Source organism: Cetorhinus maximus, chromosome 12, assembly GCF_964194155.1.
Source record: "Cetorhinus maximus chromosome 12, sCetMax3.hap1.1, whole genome shotgun sequence".
Lineage (NCBI taxonomy): Eukaryota > Metazoa > Chordata > Chondrichthyes > Lamniformes > Cetorhinidae > Cetorhinus > Cetorhinus maximus.
In genome coordinates this window covers 50,901,742-50,914,708 of record NC_135890.1, presented here as the reverse complement: position 1 = coordinate 50,914,708, position 12,967 = coordinate 50,901,742, and the positions used below count along the sequence as shown (strand labels likewise).

The 12,967-nt window shown below is 48.1% G+C and overlaps 1 protein-coding gene across 1 annotated transcript in view; it reads right to left on the bottom strand.

Moving 5' to 3' along the window:
• Nucleotides 1-12,967, bottom strand: part of LOC144687974 (phosphatidylinositol 3-kinase C2 domain-containing subunit gamma-like) — a 232,986-nt gene that overhangs the window by 81,924 nt on the left and 138,095 nt on the right. The window contains exon 20 of the mRNA XM_078554634.1: nt 10,099-10,206. Coding sequence (XP_078410760.1) covers nt 10,099-10,206 — 108 coding nt within the window. The remainder of the gene's footprint in view (nt 1-10,098; nt 10,207-12,967) is intronic.

Sequence of the window (12,967 nt, the reverse complement as noted above, 5' to 3'; positions counted from 1 at the left end):
CTGCCTCAGTCCATCTGCTGCTGAAACCCTCATCCATGCTTTTGCTATTTTTATACTTAACTGTTCCATTGCTCCCCTGGCTGGCCTCCCATCTTTCGCCCTCCATAAGACCATAAGACATAGGAGCAGAAATTAGGCCATTCGGCCCATCGAGTTTGCTCTGCCATTCAATCATGGCTGATAAGTCTCTCAACCCCATTCTCCCGCCTTCTCCCCGTAACCTTTGATCTCCTTACCAATCAAGAACCTATCTATTTCGGTCTTAAATACACTCAATGACCTGGCCTCCGCAGCCTTCTGTGGCAATGAATACCCAAAATTCTGCTGCCCGCATCCTAACTTGCACCTAGTCCTGTCCACCCATCAACCCATAAAATAAAATGTGAATGGAGCATTGTTCTGAAAGTGCTGATTCCTAATATTTAATCATGTCTCTTAACACAAATATCTGTAGCTCTAACCACAGGAACAACAAAAGCACTCCCTCTTGTTCTTTTTGATTTCTGAAATGCTGACTAAGTCAGAAAACGGAAGGAACTTTTAATTTATGTGCCACTCCCACAATAATGAAAGAAAGAAATTATGGATAAGAATCTTGCCCTCCCAGTTTTTCAAGTTAAGTGTCAGCTTACCTCATCACTAGCTTGGTCACATCTAGATCAGTGGTAATGAGTTAAGCTCTGATCTAGGGCTTGAGCAGCTAACCTAGTCTGACACTGCAGTGCAGTAATGAGGGTGTGCTATATTATTAGAAGCACTGGCAATCGGATGAAATGTACACTGAAGCCCTGTCTGCCTGTTCAGGTGGTCATAGAGCCATACAGTCATAGAGGTCTACAGCACAGAAAAAAGCCCTTCGGCCCATTGAGTCTGCGCTGGTCAAACAAGTACCTAACTATTCTAATCCCATTTTCCAGCCCTAGGCCCATAACCTTGTATTTCATGGCATCGCAAGTGCACATCCAAATACTTCCTAAATGTTATGAGGGTTTCTGCCTCTACCACCCTTTCAGGCAGTGAGTTCCAGATTCCCACTGCCCTCTGGGTGAAAAAATTCTTCCTCACATCCCCTCTAAACCTCCTGCCCCTTACCTTAAATCTATGCCCCCTGGTTATTGATTCCTCCACCAAGGGGAAAAGTTCCTTCCTGTCTACCCTATCTATGCCCCTCATAATTTTATACACCTCAATCATATCTCCCCTCAATCTCCTCTGCTCCAGGGAAAATAACCCCAGTCTATCCAATCTCTCCTCATAACTAAAACTCTCCAGCCCAGGCAACATCCTGGTAAATCTCCTCTGCACTCTCTCTAATGCAATCACATCCTTCCTATAGTGCGGATTCCAGAACTGCACGCAATACTCTAGCTGTGGCCTAACCAGCGTTAATTGGTATTAATAAAATTCCATTACCAAAGTAGCATTACTCGAAGAAGAGCAGGTTTATCCCTGAATCATTATCACCATAAAAGATTATCTGGTCAGCTGTCTCACTTGCTGTTTCTCAGACCTTGCCATGTACAAATTGGTATCTGCCTCCTAACAGGGACTACACTTCAGAAGTAATTCACTGGCTGTAAAGTGCATCAAAGAATGCTGAGGACATGAAGGATGCTATATAAATCTAACTTCTTTCTTTCGTGTATCTCATCTAATTATCAAAGGACACATGAAAACAAGGATAGGAAAAGACCATTTACACCATTAAGCCTGCCCCATACTGAGAAGGCGCAGCTCATGCAAATCATCTACCCCCTTACCCCAAACAGCTAGCACAGCAAAACCTCCTGAGAGCCTTAAAATCTTAGGCCGATTTTGGGAGAAAACATCCATTGAGAAATTCCTCTCTAACTCCCGAAAATGATCAGACAAGTTCCAGGAGTCCACTGTGACTGGGTGACACATTCTCCAATACTCAATTTACGCCTGTACTGCGGGTGATGGGAATCATCTGCCCTAATCTACCAAACTGAGATAGCTTATCCACATGGATCGAATCTAATTCTTTCGTTATTTTAAAGACCTCAATCAAATCCCCTCAGAGTTAAGCTTTTTAAAAAATTCATTCACGGGGTGTGGGCTTCGCTGGCTGGGCCAGCATTTATTGCCCATCCCTTGTTGCCCTTGAGAGGGTGGTGGTGAGCTGCCTTCTTGAACCGCTGCAGTCCATGCTCTCCTCGTTAGAAAAGGCAAGGGCTGGATCTTGCAGGCCTGACAGGGACCGCAATGTCGGGTAGGAAGGAAAATGGTGGCCGGGGTGCAGATCTGGAATTTTTGCCCCCATTTCCGACACCGACCATTCTCATCAGTGTGGAAAAGGAGGAAGGTTGGGAACATGCACACACAGTGAGGGACATGGGAGGGACCAATCAGTGGAGTGTTGATCCAGTAACTCTGGGGTCTTCACAACGTTGAGTGGAGTTTAGATGGCTGTGTAAACCACGCCAGCATAGTGCCGTTGGAAAAGGAACAGGAAGCTATTCTGAAGGACAGAAAAGTTCTGGAAACGGCGCAAGTGTGCAGACCTTTTGCAATAAAGTGAGTTTGAAAGGCCCAGGGAAGGCTGGTGGTGGGGGGCGGTGTAGTCTGCAGTGGGTTGTGGGGGTGGGTGGGGGAAAGAGACAGGCGTGTGCTCATTGGCAACTCTGGGGCTGCTCAAAAATCTGAAACCAAAGTGCCATCAGGCCATTCAGCCAGGCATGCACAAATCCTATCCCAAGGAAGGCTGCCATTGCAAATAGCAGCCCTGGGCTCAGGTTGTGACAAGCCTGACAGATTCATTGATAGGAAGGCCTACCATTTCATCAATGTCCAGCTAGTGTGTGACCACAGAAAGATCTTCCTTCAAGTCTGTGTATGTTTTCCAGGCAGCTGCCTCTTCACTAAGAGAGTCAAGCCTGCCTCCGCTCTTCCATCCCACCTACCAAATACGTGGTTGGATTCTGGGCGACAAGGGATACCTGCTAAGGATGTGGTTTCTAAAGCTCTGCGAGATCCACAAACTGAGCCCAGGGCCATTACAACAAGAGCCACCTGCATACCAGGATCCTCATTGAGTAGGTCACTGACCATAGGCCTGCTCAAGATTAGATTTCGCTGCCTTGACCGCTCTGGTGGAGCTCTACAATACTCAACTGCCAGGGTCTCCCACATGGTGGTAGTATGCGACATGCTGTACAACATGGCACAGCAAAGGGGAGTGACACTTGTGGAGGCAGAGAGTGAGAAAGGCCTTATATCATCGGAGGAACAGGACAAGGAAGAAGAAGGATCAGGTGTGCAGGGTCAACATCCTGGGGTTTGCCATTGACCAGAAACTGAACTGGACCAGCATTATAAATACTGTGGCTACAACAGCAGGTCAGAGGCTGGGAATTCTACAGCAAGTCACTCACCTCCCGACTCCGCAAAGCCTGTCCATCATCTACAAGGCACAGTCAGGAGTGTGATGGAAAAGTTTCCACTTGCCTGGATGAATGCAGCTTCAACAAGTCTCAAGAAGCTTGACACCATCCAGGACAAAGCATCCCGCTTGATTGGCACCCCCGCTACCACCTTAAACATTTACTCCCTCCACCGCAGACGCACAGTAGCAGCAGTGTGTACTAACTACAAGATATACTGTTGGAATTCACCAAGGCTCCTTCGACAGCACCTTCCAAACCCACGACCACTATCATCTGGAAGGACAAGGACAGCAGATAGATGAGAACACCATCACCTGGAATTTCCCCTCCAATTCACTCACCATCCTGACTTGAAAATATATCGCCATTCCTTCACTGTCGCTGGGTCAAAATCCTGGAACTCCCTCCCTAACAGCACTGTGTACTGCAGCAGTTCAAGAAGGAAGCTCACCACCACCTTCTGAAGGGCAATTAGGGATGGGCAATAAATGTTGGCCTGGACAGTGATGCCCACATCCCGTGAAAGAATAAAAAAGGGTGGACCAGAGACATGTGACAATGGCCGTACCCAGGGAGTTGGGCAGGGATCCATGCAGGATGCTGCTGTTGCGTGGGTGCTGTGATCCAGCAATGTTTTGCCTAAAGATCCCTGATTGATTGAACACTGAAGACGGGCCTGGCACAACATCAAGGCAGTCAACTATGCCTATGTTCTTCTAAATTTCACCGTCACATGGAGATAGACTACTGGCTGCAGACGACTGGTCCATTGGCACCATTGCGAACCTGCTGATATATGTTTATACTATAAATAAGGTTTGGCATTCATTTGTAAAGAGCATACTAAACATCAAATCAAACAGTTATTTTAATTAAATTGTGAACGGAACAAATTTTTTTACAAAGTACATATATAACATACCACACATTCCTTGGTGACCAAGGTGAACTGGTGCCTTGCAACACAGACATTCCATAGAACCATAGAAATGTTACGGCACAGGAAGAGGTCATTCAGCCCATTGTGTCTGTGCTGGCTGAATAAACTAGCCGTCCATTCTAATCCCAAGTTCCAGTACCCAGTCTGTAGCCTGGCAGGTTAAAGCACTTCAGGCGCTGATCCAGGTACCATTAAAAATGATTTCAGTGCTAAGGCAAGCTCCCCTTGTTGCCTCAGAGGAGGTGGAAGCAGCCTGCTCAAATCTCTGGCTCAGCAGCTATGAGAACTGTGGTGGTCAGCCTCGGTGTGTCAGGAACCCTTCCTCCGGCTGTGCTGTCTCCATCTCTGCAAGGGCAGCTGTCGTCACTGGGATCCATGCCACAGATGCTCCCTCTGTCAGAGAGGCCGGGGAAATCAAGGATGGTGGGAATTCCGTAAGCTGCATGGAACCTTCATCCTCCTCTTACACAGCCTCAGCTTGGTGGGTTCACACAGACTTGATGGAGACTGCTGTCCACTTCAGCCACAGTTGGGCCATCTGCGCTTCAGGGTCCGCAGCTCCACATGTACTTCATGAACATCAGTGCTCAGGCTCTGCGCCGACTGGTCCAGGCTCCGAGCTGACTGGTCCACGCTCTGCGCTGACTGGTCCAGGCTCCGAGCTGACTGGTCCACGCTCCGCTCTGACTGGTCCACGCTCCGCGCTGACTGGTCCACGCTCCGAGCTGACTGGTCCACGCTCCGCGCTGACTGGTCCAGGCTCCGCGCTGACTGGTCCAGGCTCCGCGCTGACTGGTCCAGGCTCCGCGCTGACTGGTCCAGGCTCCGCGCTGACTGCTCCAGGCTCCGCGCTGACTGGTCCAGGCTCTGCGCTGACTGGTCCACGCTCCGCGCTGACTGGTCCACGCTCCGCGCTGACTGCTCCACGCTCCGCGCTGACTGCTCCACGCTCTGCGCTGATTGGTCCAGGCTCTGCGCTGACTGGTCCAGGCTCTGCGCTGACTGGTCCACGCTCCGCGCTGACTGCTCCACGCTCCGCGCTGACTGGTCCACGCTCCGAGCTGACTGGTCCAGGCTCCGCGCTGACTGGTCCAGGCTCCGCGCTGACTGCTCCACGCTCCGCGCTGACTGCTCCACGCTCCGCGCTGACTGCTCCACGCTCCGCGCTGACTGCTCCACGCTCTGCGCTGATTGGTCCAGGCTCTGCGCTGACTGGTCCAGGCTCTGCGCTGACTGGTCCACGCTCCGCGCTGACTGGTCCACGCTCTGTGCTGACTGGTCCAGGCTCTGCGCTGACTGGTCCAGGCTCTGCACTGAATGGTCCACGCTCCGCGCTGACTGGTCCACACTCTGCACTGACTGGTCCAGGCTACGGAGAGAGTCACGCGCCTTGTGCAGGACATCATGCAGCAGGACCTGAACAGCACTCAGGCTTGGGTTGATAAGTGGGGAGTAACATTCATGCCACACAAGTGCCAGGCAATGACCATCTCCAACAAGAAAGAATCTAACTATCTCCCCTCGACATTCAATGATATTACCATCACTGAATCCCCCACTATCAAAAACCTGTGGTTATCAATGACCATAAACTGAACTGGACAAGACATATAAATACTGTGGCTATAAGAGCAGGTCAGAGGTTAGGAATCCTACGGCGAGTAACTCATCTCCTGACTCCCCAAAGCCTGTCCACCATCTACAAGGCACAAGTCAGGAGTGTGATGGAATACTCCCTACTTGCCTGGATGAGTGCAGCTCCCACAATACTCAAGAAGCTTGACACTGTCCAGGACAAAGCAGCCACTTGATTGGCACCCCATCCACAAACATTCACTTCCTCCACCACTGACGCACAGTAGCAGCAGTGTGTACCATCTACAAGATGCACTGCAGCAACTCACTAAGGCTCCTTCAACAGCATCTTGTAAGCCACAACTTCCACCACCTCGAAGGACAAGGGCAGCAGACACATGGGAACACCATCACCTGGAAGTTCCCCTCCAAGTCACACACCATCCTGACTTGGAAATATATCACTGTTCCCTCACTATCACTGGGTCAAAATCCTGGAAGTCCCTCTCTAACAGCACTGTGGGTGTACCTACACCACATGGACTGCAGCTGTTCAAGAAGGTGGTTCACCACCACCTTCTCAAGGGCAGGGAGTAAATGCTGACCTAGCCAGCGACGCCCACATCCCATGAATGAATAAATAAAAAAAATGTGGCTCTCCATGATATTGACCATTCTCTCACGGGAGGAGCTCATGTGCTTTAAGCCCCGAGACATGGTTGAGCTCATCTGCTCAATGGGCAGCTCCATTCACAGAGATTGCAAAGCCTCAGGGAACTCCAACAGTTGACCACACATCTGCTGCTGTTGTTCCAAGTACTGAGCCCCAACCTCTGACTCCTGAGGCCCTTCCTCACTGCCCAGCAGAGCATCATGGAGACTGTGCTCCCTCCACTGAGGTGGGGCTGTCCACACATTCCTCTGCCTTAGACACCTCCTCCTGCACACTTGTGCCGAGTTCCTTACCCAATGCCACTGACTCTAATAAAATGCAGGGACCCACCAAGGTGCACATATCCACACTGGTGCCTACTGTGCTAGTCTGATGCATCCTTAGATATCCTTTCTTCTTTCTGATGTATGAGGGATTACTCAGCTCATGGGGGTGAGCACAGACTGCTGGGACCTGTGTGAGACACAGGAGAAGCTCATGAGAAGCATACATCGAGACCCTGTGTGTTCCACAATGAAGGGGCAGTCCACACCAGCCAGTGCTCACCATTCTGTCTGACTAGCATTTGAGCTGACATACAGAAGGACCCCTGGAACTTTCCTCCTTAGCCCCTCATGACGTTTCCTTCTTACACCCCACCGCCAAAATGTCACCACTACACCATTCTCACTGGAATTTCTTCCACGCCCATCTGTACTTGGAATGAGGGACTTGCCATCTCCAACATGCTCTTGTGAGAAGACTTTGGCTACATTCAGCGCCCTCTCCTGCATGACCTGATTAGCCTTCAGCAGTGGGATCCCGCACCCTGGTTTGGGCCATCTTGCGGGCATTGTGTGCCCATTTCCCCCACAAGGACAAGGGGGAGAGGGAAATAGGGTGGCAGAGCACAGGCAGAAGGACAGCTCCTCCACGTGGTTTGAAACAGCTTTATTCATCAGCATCCAAACCCCAATGCACTCAACACTGCGTCATTGTCCTTGACACAAACTCCCCCAAGTTAGAAGAGCAGCAATCTCCCTGTGGCCTCCAGCTGCTGTGCGCGTTGCAGTCTGCCAGCCAAAGGGAATCAATGATTGGAGGTCTCATTCACCTTTCCAGAGCGCAGCAGGTCACAAAACCTCTTTCTAAGCTGAACCCATGTTTGGCAGTGCTCCCCTGAGGCACTCATCACCTTCACTATCTTCACCCATGCTCTCTTGGTGAGGGTTGGGGTCAGCCTGCGGCCTGCCAGGTAAAGTACACCTCTCCTTTCATTGACCACCTGCAGCAATATTCTGAGGTCTTGGTCAGAGACACGTGGAGCTGAGCAGCCTCGGCTCTCTTGGCTGCTGGACTGTTGTGACGTTCTGGCTTGGAGCAAATGAAGCGCATGGGTCAGTGTGCATTTGTGTTCACCTTGTGTGGGGTTCATCTTTAGCTTGGCATGATGGCATGATAGCAAGGGGCTGACGATTTGTAGTTTGAATACTAATGATGAGTTTGCCATGTCTAGGCTTGGTGACCTTGCCATTGGTGTGTGAATGCCAGCGTGGCATGGGTTGATACCATGCAGCAATGTTCTTGGGGCCAGGTCTCCACTTGCATTGGGCTGAAGTGAGGCTAGGAGTAGCCAGGGGAGGGTTCAGTGGTTGTCCTCCTCTGTTGACGTCATAGGGATAGGAATCTGTGAGGGGCAGTAAAGTTGAGGGTTGACTGAGGGGAGCAGACCCTGAGCTGGGCCGCTGCGCTGAATTGCAGCACTGAGCTGGGACCTGCTCCAGCTGCACAAGAAAGAGTGGGAGCCTCTTGTAGGGGAGAGCAGAGATAGGTTGGGCTAGCAGTCACTCACAGATGTATGTCTGAGGCAGCAGAGGAGGCACTGTAATGGGTTGGGATTTTACTGATGATATCTTCATTCTGGGCCAAGTATAAAATATATATCAAGCAATTGGCCAGCAATGACATCAACAATGACATTCAGTACTCATAGACCAAAGTTCAGCCAACACTTCCAAATAAACTTCACAGTTTCAATGCAGATTCTGAAACTGTTGCAGAACAAAAATAGTGGTGCAGGTGGAGATTATATCAGGCTTGTGCCAGAATTGGCCTGCCTCCATTTATGCCTCTGTTTGTGCTGGCACAGGAAGTGGCAGGCCAGATTCCACTCTGACCCAGTCTTCCCCTGATGAAAATCCTGCAGGCCAGCACTACCGAGATGGAGGTGGGATAAGAAGACTGGGAAATTTCCCGACTCCTAATTCCCATCCCCAACATGAAAATCTGGCCCTAACTCTCTCTCAGTTTTTCATGATAATTAAGAGCCTTTAAATTAGCTATCAGTCTAGTCTTCCTCCTCAGAAAAGTTTCCAAACCCTGTCTATTAGGCCCTAAATCAAAGTCTTACGTATATTATCTTCAGTTTTCTATTTGATCATCTTGACATCGTAGTCATCTATTTCCTTTTGCAATAGTCTTGTGGCACTGGTCATGAATCTTCAGAGATTCACCTACTATAACATCTACGTCCCATTCCCATTCAACACCCTCCAATTCCTACCCTGTATTGAATACACACACACTTGGCATTATCCCTACTCACATGGATAATATGACATTTATCCACATGAGTGACATTTGTCAAATTCTCTCATCATATCACAGCACAAACTTGTAGATAGTTCCTCTGATGACTTCACTTATCATTATGAGTGATTTGGATGAAGGATGTTGGCCACTAAACCAATCCCTGCTGGATCCCACTAGTTACTGGTCCCGATGTAGAATTGCAGCCACTCCACACATACTTATGATTATGAGAATGCAACCAATTCCAGCTCAAACCCAAAATCTGCGCACTGATCGCACAGGATCTTACTAAGGAGCATATTGTAAATAATTAGGTTTCAACATCTAGATATGTAATGTCAATTAGGCTTACCTACATTCATCAATCAAGTAGCTGCCTCAAAAATATAACCAATGACCTTCTTTTCTAGAAGCCACGTTGAGAGTCTCTAATAGCCCCTTCTCACTCTCAATGGTTGTATTGTTCAATTGTTCTGTGTCTGATTATGTGAGCCTGTTTACTATTGATGCTCATAGTGTTTGATTTGTTAAGCCTGGGTGTGGACACAGAGCAAAGCAAACAAAGCTGTAGAAAGAGCTGGAAGCATGGAGTAGACATTTTAAGGCATTGTGAATAAAACTTGGTCATAGAAACTAGTGTCATCTCTGCATAGATCCGAAATATAAAATATGCAACAAATGATCATAGACAGAATCCCCACTCATGCCATTTAATAACTTGCCTTTAACCAAAGTCAAGCAAATTGGCCTCTAACTTCCTGGCCCCGATGGTAAGGACATTTTTTATTGGACATTCAAAAATATGATTATTAAGAGGATAGAATAAAAGGAAAACTTTAAGAATTGTGCAGAAATCTAGAACCTCAGTTGACCAGGGTCATTTTTATAAATATATCATGAAGCAGCTACAGTTTCTTTTTCTGTAAACTTACACTGGCATCAATGCCTTTGACTGCAAATGCAGGGTTCAATGGCAGGCGGCAAGCATGCTCCTGGTAGAAGAATTTCTCTAATTCTTCAATCTCCTTCATTAATAAAGCCTGTAACATGGAAAAAAACCCATTATATTTCTATGCAAAAAACAGTGCAAAGTAATCAAAACAATCACTGTACCAGAAAAAAAGGTGGAGGAGTTCTCTTCTTCAAACAGACAGAGCCCTAGCAATAAGAAACTAGAGGATAAATTCAGTGATCCATTACTTCCCATTGGTGACCTGTGCTTAAGAGATTGAAAAACTTTCCCAAGTTATATACGTGGGTTGATTTTCTCAGTATGTGTAAGTTCCACTGGGGAGAGGGTTAATTACATTGTGACAGATGGACCTGGGAATTTATAATAGGGAAAAGCTGAGGGGAAGTTCATGGAGATGTCAGATTTTTAAGTATTACACAATAGAGATTTAAGTTATATATATGCTTTGGAAAGCTGTGCTGGAGAAAAGGGCAAATAATACTGAACAAGTCTGACACCAGCTGCAAAACTGAGCTCCTTAGTACCTGCAAATTTCAGTGCTATGAATGCCATTTTGACTCCAAAATGGTGTCCATGGCACTCGTGCACACTTCTGTTGTTAGCTGCTCTGATGCTATGCTGGTGAGCGTGTTACCATACATTAAGAAAGCATTTGCTGGAAGCATGCAGAGTAAGCAAATCAGCCTGTAGCTCCTACTCTTAATCTTACAGAGCTGAACATGCAGAGGCAGTCCTAGCAGCTATTTAAAGGAATCATCAACTTCTTTTGGTGAGTTGCTGATTGATTTTTACTGGCTGTTGCTGCAGTTGTGGGAATGTTTGGCAGTTTCCAGAGTTGTTTAAAGTTGTTAAAGTCTAGTGAGCTGTGTGGCACACGCTGAACGACTTTGTCCAGCCTTCTGCACAGGCCACTTGTTCTCAGACATTGTTGCTGTAGTCTGCATCCTCCTTGGCATACATCATGACAGGTAGACACAGCAGAGGTGATACAGAGGAGGACAAGTTGCAGGAAAATGGAGGAGGAGGGGAGGAAGGGCTGTCAGCAGGATGCCATACTCACACAGGGTGCTCAAGGAACTATTTTTCTACCTGAACCTTAGCAAGGAATAGTGTTTCAGATGTTTCTCCAGTTCACTAAGAATGTCTTCAGTGAAAAGCTGCCACCTTGCTGCAATCACAACTGTTACATCAGAGATGGGTGAGGATGGCATTGCCAGTGGCTTTGAATGTGGCTATAGCCATGAACTCTTTTATATCTGATTCCTTGCAGGTTGCAGCAGGCAATAATTCCTACATCTCCAAGTTTGCCATCAATTGTTATGTAAGAGAGGTGAATGAAGGTCTATATTCAAAGAGAGCTGAATACATTTTATTCTCTCTTGCAGGAAGCACAAGCAGAGTGAGTGTTGCAGGTTTCTCCATAGCACAGGGTGCAATTGACTGTCCGCTGTGTCATCTGTATTTGAGCCATTGAGACACACTAGAGGATGGATACTGGGTGACACGGGTTGTCCTTTGACAACATGGCTCATGACTTTGGGGCACAATCCACTTACAGAGGGGAAGCATGCACATAACAAAATCAATGCTCCCATGCAAAATGTGACTGAGCGGATCACTGGGGTGCTTAAACAATGCTTCCACAGCCTGGATTGGCTCATCTACTGTAATGCCAATAAACCAACCCCAATTCCTCATTCACAAACAGTCCCACATCTTATTGTCCCTCTGTTACTGACCATCACAGCATTCGCTTGACCACAGTGCTAAAATTAAAGCCGCCACGAAATAAGCTTCCAAAGCAAAGTTTTAAATCAAACCCTGCCATACTGCATACAAACATCAAATGATTATCTTTGTGCATTTCCTTGGTGCCTGTCTGCCATGTGCCTTTGCCTGGCCTAGTGCTCCAGTCAACGTCACCGCAGTGGTTGAAGAATGGCTGGCACAAGGCTGCTGAATTTCACTGGAAGAGACTGCAGAAGGTCTTGGAGTATAAACTTGAGCATTCAGGTCCTAGCAGGCCCAGCTTTGGAAGACACCATCTTGGCATGGGCGACAGCAGTCTGGGCTGGTTGGCTGATGGGTACAGCAAGGGCACTGGTAGAGTGGCAGCAGGAGGAGCACGAAGGCTGTCATCCCGAGAAAGAACGGCAGGTTCGTACACCATGGAGCCACTACTATTCCCCCTGGCAATGGCTCTGTAATCCTAGTAATCTGCTGGAGGGCAGATTGCTGGATTGCTGTGAGACACTGCAATCCCCTTTAAAAACTGGTATCTTGTAGCCAGGCTGGCAGCAGTCTGAATTTGCATGGCAGCAAGCTCAGCTTGCATGGCTTCAGCCTGAGCTTCCACTTCCTCATCCGAGGTGTTGGATTGTTTGTGTTGCAATGGAAGCCTAGACTCCAGCCATCAGAGGCAGGGTCATGGTTGGGTATGCCAAATGTGCTCATGGAATTGCCAGTTTACATGCTGGAAAGTATGGGCTCAAACTCCTGCGCAAAGCCCTGTGCCACAACTGGTGCTAGACTCTTCCATGATCCTTGTCATTGATTGTAAGCTTTCTAGCAGGCCTGCTACTGCATCAATCATTTCAATGTGCAGATACATCAGCCATCTTCTATAGGCTGTCCCATCAAAGTCCTCATTTGAATACCACTGCAGCATAACTCCTGGGTGACCTTGTCCTCTAGCAAGCTGGCACCTTGTCCCCTGCTCTGGCTGCAGGCATTTGTGCCCAGAGTCTCCCAACATGCACATCCTGCATTTAAGTAATCCTCTAACATATGTACAGTGCTAGTATGTGAGCTGATGGCTGTGAGTATGA